This window comes from Antrostomus carolinensis, unplaced genomic scaffold (assembly GCF_000700745.2).
Source record: "Antrostomus carolinensis isolate BGI_N321 unplaced genomic scaffold, ASM70074v2 scaffold7484, whole genome shotgun sequence".
Classification (NCBI taxonomy): Eukaryota; Metazoa; Chordata; class Aves; order Caprimulgiformes; family Caprimulgidae; genus Antrostomus; species Antrostomus carolinensis.
The window spans coordinates 33,977-47,815 of record NW_010310033.1 but is presented as its reverse complement, the minus strand read 5'-3'; the positions used below and the strand labels follow the sequence as shown (position 1 = coordinate 47,815).

Genomic DNA, 13,839 nt, shown 5'->3' with positions numbered 1-13,839 from the left:
TCATTTCTCCGTTTGGACTGTTACTCCTGCCCTCAGCACTTGCTGCAATGATTTAGTCTACTAAACTCTGGGGCAAAATCTACAAGGTGGATATATGCTAGAGAATAATAATGCAAACCCAAGTATATTCTGGTACTATTCTTGTCATATCTAGTAAGGCGTGCCTATTAGACGACATTTTTTAAAGCAACATAAAATTTAAGCAGTCTATCATCCTTAAACAATCCACAACTATATTTTTACAATATTTATTTCCACTAATACAGCTTTTACCTGTAATGAAAAGGAAACAAACTGTAAAAATATAAATCAATGTTATAGGTTGAACCATTACATCAGTAACCTAGTATTTATACTAAGACAATAACTCTGCACAGCTCAGACCTTATTGTAGGACATTAGGATCTACTGAAAAATAAAATTCCTATGTCACTGCCAAGTTTGCTGGTGTCCTTGGCCAAAGGTTCCTAAACATGAGGCCATGACAGATAGTTTGCAGCTGGTATTTGGAGTTATACACATGACCTGTAAAAAGGTTCAAGCATTGAGGGTAGTTCACTGTTCCAAAAATTAGTGATCCACTTTCCTGAGCAAGCTGCTTCATTTTGCCACACATAGTACCGTGGCTTCTCTTAGATGCCTCTGAAGAGGCAGCTTTTAGGTAATCTCTCTGCTGTATGAGCTTTACTGGTGTGGTAGCAATGAAAGGCCTAGAGGATGTCCTGCACAGACATGGTCAAAAGCTGAGAAGCAGTTTAGTGCGAAGTGCATAATTTTCAAGGTTGCTAATAGCAGGAAGTAAACCTATTGTAAACACAAATGTACTTGTATTCTTTTTAGTAAAAATATTGATAATTATTTGGACACAGAATGTCATGTTTTGACAATTTAAACAAAAATTTTTTTCTGAATGAAAGAAAGTGAGCCAGGTCTGGTACTCAAGGCTTGATCAATGTGACAGACAAAATGCAGATGTCTTGTCTAATTTGGCACTCCTGGTAACGCTAGCTCTGTTTATCTACCTACACTCACAGCGGGATATGATTCCCAAGAACTGCAAGCAGAATCAAGGACTCAGCATGAACACGTTACCCTATCTTGAACTCTAATATTCTTTATAAGGATTCATAAGCCCTGTCAGTGGTAGACTTGAGATATCTTCCTGCCCTCTCTTCATTGCCAGGAGGGTACTGCACACAAAGGAGAAGTAGTCACCTGAAAACTGTTCTAAAAGTCAAGGACCTTGTAGATCAGTTATTCTAGAATGTGGTTACAATTAAAAATTAAATTAAAATTAAATTAAAAACTGCAATTAAAAATGCAGTACAGTTCCATTTTTCACCAAAGGGTCCCTGTCGTCTTACCAGGCATAATGGTCTTCTGGCAGTGGAAACACTTAGATGAATACTCATCAGAGTAGCATCCAGTACACAGCAAGAGCTCATCCTTGGCAGCAAAGGGTTTCTCCACCAGCGAGCGACTGCATTTGGCACACTTGAAGCACCCCTCGTGCCAGTGGCGGCCTTTGTAGGCCAGATCCTTGGAGAAAGTAAAGCCATGTTAATGGAGACATATTTTTACAGTGTTTTTATCCCTCAGCTCCTCCCAGAAATAAAGTGGAAAATGGAGAGCATTTCAATGGTGACTTGAAGTGATGATGTGTGCATCTGGCAGGAGGTGTGCTCAGAGGTGATATAAGTACTCAAGGTTACAGTGTTGGGATATTTTGTAGATCTTCTGCAGAGGCCATTAGGAGCTGCTTTGGCACAGGCAATAGTCCTTCCTTATGTAACATCAGAAATATGTTTTTATTGGAAGAACCTTTTTATATTTTACAGTTGGCCTTCAAGGGGAAGTAAGTGATCAACATTTTTAACGTGCGCAGGCCACCTGAAAAGAAATGCATTCTCCACAGACTTTGAAATGAACTTAATGTATTTTTTAATGTTACTTTTTCTTCCAGCTGACACTACTTAGCACTAAAGAAATATCACATTATTGCAGAAAACAAGCAATTAAAATATAATTGAGAACAAAATGATTCTTAGGAAGTTTATTAAAAAAATCATTGCTATTGTTTACACCTAATATAACTCCTCCTAAAATCTTGGCAGAAAAAATGTTTGTTTAAGACTCAGCAGGCTTAGGGGTTGAAAAAGCTAACAGCATATGTATGAGAACTCCACTAAGAATTCAAAAAAAGAGCAAAAAGCAGCCTTTTTTTGTTCCAAGGTTAAAAAAAACAAGGGAAAAATGCACCACCAAAAAACCCCACCCACCTTAAAAAATAAACCAGATCCTTCCAGCTCTCCATATAAGTAAGTGGCACAAAAGGACACCAATCCAATCTCATTTTTCTCCTTTGTCAGTTTGCCACCATTTAAAATGTTAAAAGTGAAATACATACCATGCCTCATATCAGGAGGTGCTGAGTGCTCACCACTTTCATTTGCTTTAGTTAACACCTTGAACCTTTTAGAAAATAGGCTGTCACTCCAGAGTAGCCTGAGGCAAAGACTGGGTAAGACGGAGAGGAAGAGAGTCAAGCTCTAGTACTTTGGCTGAGATAGGACAACCAGATGTAAATCTCTGCAAGCCACTTTTCTAGCTGGCTCCAGCCTGTTGCACTCCGTTCTTGTTACTCCTCCTTCTTTTCCTTCCAATTTTTTTCTTCCATTCAGTCCAAAGACATAATTTTTGTTAATGAGCTTTGACATCAGCGGTCCTGCCACTTACTTAATTTTAAATTTTAAAAGTGTAATTAGTGAGCTCAAAGCACATGTTCTCCAGGTGGCTCTGACTGGAACTACATATACAAGTTTGCTGCCAAAAAATGCTGAGAGTTTGAGAATAGTCTTATCCAAATCAGCAATATCCTTGGATGATTCCTTTACAATTCTGAGCTCTACTTAAACAATGTGCTTTGAAAACCATGAAGTGCTTTGCCTGGAGAGGCCTCCTGAGTGGCTTGTTTTAATAACTTTATGACCTTTTGTTTCAAAAGAACATAGGCAAAGTGAGCATGGGGAGAAGGTGAGCACTACATACTGAACTTGGCAAAAAAAAGGCATTTTGACAGGTTTCATCTGAACTTGACATACAAAGTCAAGAGTACAGGCTGTAAATTGAAGTATGGAGTACTGTAAACCCTGTCAAAGACCACAGAAGAACTCATATTATTAATTAATATTCTAAAGATTGATAGAGGTGAAAGGAAAGTCAATCCCAGAAACACTGCCACTAACGTGCCATCTGTGAGATGAGCAAGGTAAGTCAAAATTAAAATATACTTCATCTCCAAAACACAGATGGAATAACAAAAAATATAAACATGGTTTCTTTTCAGTTTGACATTAACATGTCAACACCTACAGTAAAAGTAATTATGCAGTATATTTTTTTTTTCAATTGACATCTCTCAGAAATCCCAAAGTTTCATTAAATCTGATCCACTGAATTACAGCAGCACCCTACCATCCCTCAAGTACTGTGCAGTCTCTGGAGCCAGTGAGTGACTGAAGGTGAAGGGTCAAGTCTAGTTGTGGTCCACATATACACCACACCCTTGCTGTATGTTTGAGGTATATGTATGTGCAGATTTCCAAATTTTTAGCCCCAGAGCTTTCCTATTCTGGATTTCATCCCTGGAAACTTTCAAGGTCAGGCTAGATGGGGCTCTGTGCAACCTGATCTAGTTGACGATGCTCCTGCTCACTGCAGAGTGGTTGGACTAGATGACCTCTAAAGGTTCCTTCCAACCCAAACCATTCTATGATACTATGATTAGCAGTTTCTCCCTGCTGTGTGTGTATATACGACAGCTATACTTACAACCCTTCACCAGTACAGGGATATGCAGAGTGTTAGATATAGAATATGCCTTTAAAGAAATTGGATTTGTGTATAATTTAGCAAAGAACAAGAAGTGAAAGCTAAATCTTTACCTTGGAATCACACTCTATGGGTTGCTTGCATTCTTCACAGGAGTTGGCAAACAGGCTGTCATAACATGTAACACAATAAGCGTTTTCTTCTCTCAATGCATACTTCCTCCCACGAAGAGACTGCAGGCAGTAATGACAGTCTGTGTGATTGCTGGTCATTCTGGTGGAGCTCTCCACACGATCTAGAAAGACAGAAAATAATGTAATTCAGTGGATGACTGTTTGCTTGCTCAAATAATAAGCAATGCTGCTTTACTGGTGAAAGTCAGGACAGCAGTTACTTGGTCATTTGCAGTGCCCTGGATGGAACATGCTGGGCTGTTCCATAATAAAACAGTAATCTTAACAACACATCCTGTGTATTGTATTACCTACATAACAGGGATCAAGAAGGTTGCTTCAGTTTAATCTAATGGTAATTACACTGACAGGTCAGATACCTGAAAATGAAGCCATCTTCACATTCTCTACGTACAACTACTGGCATTATGAGCATTATGTACTGGATTGTGAGGCATGGTTTATCCAGAAATCAGGGAGTAGAGATAGAAGCAATAGCTCAGAAATTAAGGTTAAAAGGCCAAAGAGAAGTGGTAAGCACTTTATAGTGTGTTCCTGGCTTTCTCTTGCCATTCCTGTTTTTCTGTTCATCCTTTCCTTTTCAAAATACCTTCACCTCTACCTGACCAAACAGAAGGAGGAAAAGAGACTCCAAGCTATATGGCTGTTTTTTGAATAATCCCAGCTGTGCTGCTAACATTTGATAGCAATGTAAGGTGACACAAATACTTCTGGATAGCAAAAGAGCAAAATATAAAAAGAAATAAAACAAATCATAACTCTAACAAAATCATAACTCAAAGCAAATTTCCCTTGTTGTTATTGGAAAAGGTTGTCTTTTCTTACATATTTCTGTATTGCCAGGTTCCATGTTGGTAGTGCCAAAATACTATGAGATAGATTATATTTCTGTGCCAGACAAGTTCAGGAAATACCACAAATCTATTGAGAGCCAGTTGTACAAATTTCCCATCCTTCCTAAAGAGGCTTGGATAAGGATATAAACCTCAGCTGCTTATAGATCTGCAATGCTGAACATTTTAAGGATTGTAGAGATGAAGACTTATTTCAGTCTTTTAGTTGCTGGTTGGATTATCAGAACTTTGCTAAAATTGGGTCTTGATTCCTGGGAATGAAGGAAGAAGAATCCAGAAAGTTCCCAGTGAACCAAACCCAGAAACATCTGCTGGACTCATTGGATTGCACTCTTCATTAAATTCATTGAGTGTTGCTGCAGTCAGTGCCAGCAATCATAAATTTTAGAGGATTTCAGAACAACCAGGGAAGGCCTCCTAAAATATTTACATATCAGTGACTTTGGGCAGCTGAAATCTTTTACACTTTTAAAAACAGTACAAATCAGTTTATCTTAACCAGATGCAAAGCCTGAGAGTAAGGAAGAGAAGCATATGAAGAAGATTTAAAGGGATACTTGCCATCATAGAGCTTACATCTAGTCCATTTGGAATTACTCCCTCATAATTGTTTTTATACATTCATGACCTGTCTTATATCCATGGTTCAGTTTTAAACAGGCATTTCATCTTTTTCTGGGTTTCTGCTTTGTGAGATGTAATTCAAAATGATTATTTGAACTATGAGAAAGAACAATTGCTGCATGTCTCCACTGGCACCTATGCATAAGGTCAGACTTTTATGAATCCATTCCTGAAGTGATAGTAGCAAGACAGTGAAAAGGGGGCAGGGAGAGAGCCTACAATGCTTATGTCGGACCAAAAGTAATGACTTGTTTGTTTGGCACAAGCTATGGAAAACTTGTTCTTCCTGTAAATTGAAAATCTTTTGAGTTGATTTACTGTATTTCTGACTGCCCTAAATCTTTGTGCTAGCCAAGACAGGGTGTAGTAAGGAAGTCAGATAATCTGTAATGCAGATCAGTGGGAAATATGCTTGCTTAAAAATATTACAGATGTGTTTTATGTGATATCCTTGGAATAATAGTGTAACAGGGCTTGAATCTGGACTTCCATTTCCTTAAGATCAAACAGAGGTTTGAATGTGAAACAAATTAACCTGTGTATATGAGAAAATGTTATCCATCAGCTTATACATTTATACAACATGACATATAAAACCCAGACATAATGCAGTAATTCAGTGCACGATCACTACATAATCATCACCAAAATCAAGGTTAAAGTTTGTTCATTTTCTTCTATATTCTGGAAGCAGCATAAATTGGCGGCTAGGGAGACAATCAAGGAATGTTTGTGGTTAACTGGGCTACATATTCAAGGTCAAATGACAGGCTTGAAATGGAGTTTCAGAGGATTTGTTTGTTTTTTTTTTGTGGGAGTTAGAGTTATAAATTGTCTCTGAGGATAACCCTGAGTAGACTACCTTTCTGATCTCCTCCCTGCTGAATTAGTACCTCAGCTTCCTCATACAGTTTCATCTCAGCCTGAAAACAGAGACAGCAAAATCCTAAAAGGGCATGCATGAAGAATTTACATTACCTAGCAAGTTTTTGTTGCACAAAGCTCACCAACAAATAGCATCAGATATCTGCAGATACATGTTTTTCATTTTCATGAATGGCTATAGGTTTTTAAACTATTGAAATCTCTGTAGCCTCAACAATTTTCTTGAAAAAGTGGTTCTCTTGATTATATTTTTTCCCCAAGAAGGCAATCTGTTCCAGGAAGCCCAGGTTATGTGCACATACAAAATCTGCTATTCTAATACCTCAGAACCCCCTAAAAACCTATGCGGATAAGGGACCAAAGTGCTACTACTCCTGTTTTACAAATGACAATAGTTGCTTGAGAACATTAGAAGAGTAGCCCCAGGACCGGAGTCAAAGCCTGGGGATGTCCTTGAGCTGCTTCTCTAGTAAAATGCACAAATCACCCAAGGCTTTGCTTCAGAGAAAGTCTTCAGAGTTTGACCATGATGATATAAGACCATAATTGGTAATGAAGCAGTGATGATATGAAAAAGAATGATGATTTTTGCAAATCTCTGGGCAAAGGTCTAGGTAACCTTTGTGAACTACTTTTACTCTTAGACAATGCACCAAAAAAGGTGAATCTCACCTCCCTCAGCACCACTTACCCTTGCTCCAATAAATAAGTAATGGTACGAGCACCACGTAGTTAAGTAGAATGTTTTTCTTGTGCTTTGATCCTAATCTCTAGAGAAATATGTTTACTTTAAGTTTGCTGGAAGCTAGACTTTGTGTTTTGAAGGTCAGTTAAGAAATCTCTGGAGGGTTGATGCTATTCACTCTCATGGAATGAAACGCTGACTCCAGCATTCCAGCTGCTAACTTTTGTCCTAGGCACAGGGAAAGACTGTGATGCCTTCATTCCTTGGGAAAAGGGGCTTTTGTTATCTAAATTGGAACAAAGCTAAGTATCATTGATTTTTATGTATCTATAGTAGGCATGGATATGTGATACCATTTGTACTGTTAGAATATTCCAAGGGGGGCACAGAGAGATGTTGCAAAATATGTGAGGATACTGCAACTGGAGTCCCTGGGGTCAGATTTGAGAATGTAGCAGTTGTATGGTATGAATTATAAAGCAGATGAAAATAAAACAACAGAGCTGGCTAGTCTGCCTGCTGTTCCAGCAGATTAAGATAGAATTTAGCTACAACATATTAGGAGAGGGACTTTTTGTAGAGTCAAATGGTTTCCTATAATATACAGAGCACTGGAAGACTTCCAGTGAAGAAAGCCATAAGAAAATGATTGTGAAGTTGTGAAACTGGCTAAATGTGGAACCACCAGGAAAGGAGTACTTGTTTTCTCACTGGAGCTAAAAAGGCACAGCCACAATGTTAATATATCTCTTAATAAGTTATCTTGATATTTTCAATAAATGTATGTTAATACTCCCTATGTTACATAAGTATGAAAAGCTCAGAAACATTAATACTATTTAGATGGGAATGAATATACACATGCATGTAAGTATATATATGTAAAAATATTGTATCTTTTGCTTTATGGCATTTCTAACCGACTACTTCCCTAACCTAAATAAGCCTACCATTGAACTGCATATTTTTTTTCCTTAAGAATATACAATGACTTGAATAAGGCTCTCTATTAGAGATACATAAAGAAAGAAAAATGATGGCAAGATAAGTCATTGCAACAACACTGATTGATAAGAAAAATAAATTTATCTATTTTGAGGGGGACACCTCTGCAAGCTGTCCCAAGTATTTCTTTAATTTGCAGTGAAGTACATGTTTTTATGTTGGAACATGGTTTTGCTTATTTGCATGAATTTACTAATTTCATTTTCCCTATTTTGTTTTTTTTTAGTGAGTGCTGCTGAACAATTAATCACATACATTTGCAAAATACATTGGTAACTAAATGCATTAATTACAACTGCATTATAAAGCTAACAGTATTATTATAGGGAAAAAATTCTAACAATATCAATATTTTACAAATAAAAGTTACTAACAAGGTTCTGCAAGGAAATTTTTCCTCATTTCAGAGACCACAGTTTTTTGATTTCTCTGGATGCCTGCAATCCCCCAGAAATTTGTTAGTTAAATGTATGCTGTATTCTCAAGACATGGGCAATACCTTTGCTTTGTCTTTTCCCTCCCTTAGAGTAACTGCAATATTCCCAGCAATACCTTTAATATATACTTGAGAGTTTAATGATATAAGAATTTTTTCTCTTTTAAAAATGGCTAGAGAGGCAATAAGAAACAGGGGCATATGTCACAGGTCAAGTCAAAGCAAGTATCTACAGGAAAGTAGAGACACAGGTGTTAATTTTGAACAAGCTGTTTTGTCTCCGTGGCACAGCAGAGTAATACAAAGTCAGGTCTTGGAAGCATCTGAGTTGGCACAGAGCTCTCACTAGCAAAGTTCAAGTTTAAGCAGCCAGGTTGAATGGCAACCAGGACTGCTGTAACAATCCGATTATACTGCTTCAAGGTTCACAAGTGACATGGTTTTGGTGCACCCTCTAGGCAAAGCTAGAGGCTGATCTGGTAACCGTACCAGACTGTATTGTACTGTGTTTACACACCCCCACGACTACGAGCCAAAAGGACAAGAGCTCTGGCTTAACTAGGGGATGGAGCATCCCAGGAATTCTGTCATTTTCTCCTTAATTGGTATTGCTGTCTGCTTTGTTTACACCATGCAAACTCAAACGTTAGTGTAGTCCTCTAAATTCTTCCTTTATCCCAGCACAGCATAATTTGCTACTTACCTAAATTTCAAACTAGGACAAACTAGAGCAGTGAAAGTACCTCAACTAAGTGTTCACAGTGGTGCAGACATACAGAAATGCTGTTGCAGAAGAGACCTGACAAGCCTATGTCCCTCAAACTCTCTTTACTAGCCACAGAGTGGGTTGGAATAGCCTAGCCCCACTGCCTCTACAGCAACCTAGGTATTTGCTTTAATTCAGCCATAGAACTTTCACCAGCAGCATCCAGCTTGTCCACTACAAATTAGACTTGCTACTGAGGTCAGCCTGAGAGATTTAGTCAGCAAAATTCAAATTAATGTATACATCTCTCCTAACGGGTATTCATCCTCTATTGTGAGCCTTATTAAAAAAGCTAAAGAATTACCATCACAGTAAACCCACTGTACAGAGAAATTAGAGATCAGAAATAAGCATGTCATATGTAGTTGCTGAAAGCAGCTTTTTTGGAAAAGGCAGTCATAAAAGTTGCTAACTGGCTACAGAATCAAACCTAGATTATTCACTGGATTATATATATATATTTAACTAATCAACAAATGAGACTCGGGGAGTGCAAATCATCATTTAATACAAGTACTACACCGGTGCCCAAAGATTCCAGTCCAAAATAACTGGCCCTGTTATTCTGAACACAACAATCTCAGCTGATCAGCAGTATTGCTGGGCACTAATGCAGCTCTGTGTTTAAGTAGAGACAAGCTGTCTTTGGAGTGCTCGGTATCAATTCAAGTCTCTCCCAAGCTACTACCTAGGAACACAAAACCTTTTCATCTGCTCAGATTCCTGGGTGCTGTCAATATTTTCACCAGCAGCACATGAAAAAAAGTAGGATTAATGCTAAGGCTCAGATAATTTATTTTATTTTTTCTGAAACCATTCTTACTCACATTTTTTACAGGTTTTCACATAGCCTGGTAGAGCCAGAATTTTCTCCTGGGTTCATTATGGAGCTCATTCCTTTCTGACTACTGGCAGATTTATAAAATCATATGAAGCCATGAAATATTTCATCTGTGCAGTAGTGTACATTTCGTTGTAAAATCCTGACAATATTCTCAGTCATACTCTCTATGTTCAACCATAAAACAGCTTTGAGTATTGCTTCTGGTTCAAAAGGGCCATGTGATAAAGTATACCCAAATTAGCTGCTCAGTTATATACTTGGAAGACATTTAGATGGTTTAAAATTGATTAGCTTTAGCTGCCTGAGTTCCAACAGCAAAGCAGCCATGAGCCTAAGATGTGGATGAGAAATAATTAGTGAATTCTAGGTACAAAGTTAAAGGAGACAATTTAAAGTAATGCCATTAGTGGTGTACCCCAGGGGTTGATGCTGGGACCAATACTGTTCAAAGTCTTCATCAGTGACCTAGAGATGTGACAGGGTACACCCACAGCAAATTGGCAGATGACAGAGGAGAGGCTGAGGGAGCTGGGGTTGTTTAGTCTGGAGAAGAGAAGGCTTAGAGGTGACCTCATCACTCTCTTCAACTACCTGAAGGGAGGTTATAGCCAGGTGGGGGTTGGTCTCTTCTCCCAGGCAACCAACAATAGGACAAGGGGGCATGGGCTCAAGCTCTGCCAGGGGAGGTTTAGGTTAGATGTTAGGAAGAAATTCTTTACAGGGAGGGTAATCAGGCACTGTAACGGCCTACCCAGAGAGGTGGTGGATTCACCATCCCTGGAGGTTTTTAAAAAGAGATTGGATGTGGCCCTTAGTGCCATGATATAGTAATTGGAGTTGGATCAGGGGTTGGACTTGATGATCTTGGAGGTCTTTTCCAACCCAATCTATTCTATGATTCTATGATAAAACTGGGAGGAGTGGTTGATAGACTGCATGGGTGTGCTGTCATCCAGAGGGACCTCACAAGGATGGAGAAGTGGGGCAAGAGGAGCCTCATGAAGTTCAGCAAAAGGAAGTGCAAAGTCCTGCCTCTGGGGAAGAATAACTCCAGGTAATGGCATATGTTGGCAGCCAACTAACGAAAAGCAGCTTTGCAGAGCAGGACCTGAGTGTCCTGGTAGACACCAGATTGAACGTGAGCCAACAGTGTGCCCTTGTGGGTGAGAAGATCAAAAGCATCCTGCAAGGCATTTGGAAGAGCACTGCCAGCAGGTTGAGGGAGGTGATCCTTCCTCTCTACTCAGCACTGGTGAGACACATCTGGAGTGCTGGATCCAGTTCTGCGCTCCCCAGTACAGGAGATATATGAAGCTACTGGAAAGAGTCCAGTGAAAGGTCAAAAGGTGATTAAAGGGACTGGATCATCTCTCCTATGATGGAAGGCTGAGAGAGCTGGGACTCTTCAGCCTGGAGGAGAGAAGGCTCAGAGAGGTTCTCAGCAATGTATGTAAATACCTGAAGGGAGGGAATGAAGAAGTGGAAGCAAGGCTTTTCTCAGTGGTGCCCAGTGACAGAAGAAAATGCAATGGGCACAAACTGAAATACAAAGGATTCCATTTAAACAAATGAAAAAAAACCCTTTCACTGTGAGAGTGGTTGAACACTGGCATAGGTTGCCCAGAGGGGCTATGGAGCCTCCATCCTTGGAGGTATTCAAAACTTGACTGGACACAGCCCTGGGCAGTCTGCTTTTTGTGACCCTGCATAAGCAGGGGGTTGGACTAGATGATCTTCACAGATCCCATAGCACCTCAAGCATGCTGTAATTCTGTGGTGGACCACAGGAAGATTTATCACTGGTGAATGACAAAAGAGGAAGGGTGAAAGAGTCTACAAAACCTGAGTATTCCCTTTGGGGCATTAGAGAAGGAGCAGGGTTATTCCCTTAACAAGGAAACAGGACTCCTGTAGACGACTTCCACAGCTAAGCTAGACATGCATGTAGTCTAAACACATAAGAAATGCTGGTGCTTTCAGCTGTAACATTTACATGCTTGAAGCTGAATGCATGCTTTAGACCTTTGCTGTCTATGTCCTTGAAGCACAGCTATTGAAAGGTATTTTCAAAGATAATCCAAAAGTGAAATTTTTTAAAAGTATAGAAGCAATTAGATTCTTAATTACCACTAATTTCACTATTTTCTGCTGTATCAAATCTTATAAACACAGTCTCTAAATCCTTCTCAATTAAAATACATTAGTGAAATTGCACAGATTTGGTTACAGAGAAAAGACCGATGGAAACTAGTGATTCTAGATAATTTCTGTCAAACTAAAAAAAAAAAAGCAGTTTCAGTAGATTCAGTATTTCCGCAGGGAAAAAATCACTTCCAACATTCTCAAGTCCCAGCCATATGTGAAATTAAGAGAGATGCATATTATTTTCTGTGTTGTCACTGAGCATGAAACTTGATCAACACATCCTTTGTCAACCATTCTGATACTTGGATACGAGTGTTGCCCAAAAGCTGGGCCCTTTTTGATGGAAAGGAGGTAGTGGCTTGTCTGCAGTGTCTGGTACTGCAATAAAGAAGATTTGGTTATTTTTGTTGTTGCAGGCTGGTGTTAGTCAAAGCTCCTTTTTCTCACTGATCATTTTAAATTTTAAGCTGCTGAAAATTGTTACAGACCAGGCTGCAGATGACATATAAAAGACTGGATGTCTTCAGTAATCTTGGCCATTTTGATGGCTTGGCTCAGAAGGAGACGTAGGCAGAACTCCACTCAGCTGCTACCCTGTACAGAACAATGAGGAATAAAGGAGTGTTTGGGGCACTGACATCCACGCAAAATAAACTCCTTACCAGAAATCAGCAGGGAAAGCAGATCTGAAAATTATTTTGCTATTGCTTAAAGACTAGGTGAAGGAAAATGGCTATAAGTGTAAATGTCTTTTTTTTGTTGTTGTTTGTTTGTTTTTTTCAGTTCACTTGACAAAACCATCTCAAGAAAGATACAAGAAACCCTACAAGAGATGGCTAGGCAACCACCTGCTCATGAGGAATGTTTCCTAATCTATTTTGGAGGATTAAATTCATGTTCTGAAACTTGAGCACTTATCAACTTCCAAAACTAATATAAATTAAAAAAAAAAATTGCATTGGGGTATTTTTGGAAGAAAAAGGAGTTTTGCACTAAGCTTGACACAAAATGATCTAACATTTTCATTTTAAAAATTTTGATGTGTTTTAATAGAAAATATTTGTCAATAAAGACAAACAAACAAACAAACCACTTCATGGAAAATCTCAGTTTGTTTTAGAAAACTAGGATTCAAAGAGTGAAAATTGATGGGATATATTGGTCTAAAATAGATCTTAAAATCTCAACAGAAAAATTTGATTTTTGATATAAAGTTAACAATTTCATTGGAAGAAGAAATTTTATAGCTAACTATGTTTTATTCTAGGAAAAAGATGTGAATCTGAGTTAGAGTGATCTCATTTTGAGAAAAAAAATTTGGTAGCAAAATGATGTTTCTGTTGGGTTATAGTTTCTAGTTAAAATGGTGGGAGTGTAGAGAATAACATACTGTACTTGTATGGAAATAGTAATGTGTTCTTCCTCTGTCAAACTACAACCCAGCAAGTAGCAAATATCTTTGAAAGAGAAAAAGAAACATTAATATTTTGAGGCTGAACTGGTTAGGATGAGAATTGATCACGGAGGTCACATGTGATCTGTGGCAATGATACAGTCTTCCCCACAACAC

General features: G+C 38.6%; 1 protein-coding gene across 2 annotated transcripts in view; it reads right to left on the bottom strand.

Annotated features, from left to right (window-relative positions):
- Positions 1 to 13,839, bottom strand: part of FHL5 (four and a half LIM domains 5) — a 26,764-nt gene that overhangs the window by 5,376 nt on the left and 7,549 nt on the right. The window contains exons 1-3 of one of the 2 annotated variants that reach the window (XM_029084565.1): positions 4,734 to 4,742; positions 3,945 to 4,115; positions 1,365 to 1,539 (exon numbers count right to left, since the gene is read on the bottom strand). In XM_029084565.1, the coding sequence (XP_028940398.1) occupies positions 1,365 to 1,539; positions 3,945 to 4,103 (334 nt within the window). In that variant the 5' untranslated portion in view covers positions 4,104 to 4,115; positions 4,734 to 4,742. Of the gene's footprint in view, positions 1 to 1,364; positions 1,540 to 3,944; positions 4,116 to 4,733; positions 4,743 to 13,839 lie in introns of those variants that run through there. The other variant, XM_010166271.1, reaches the window with a different exon arrangement.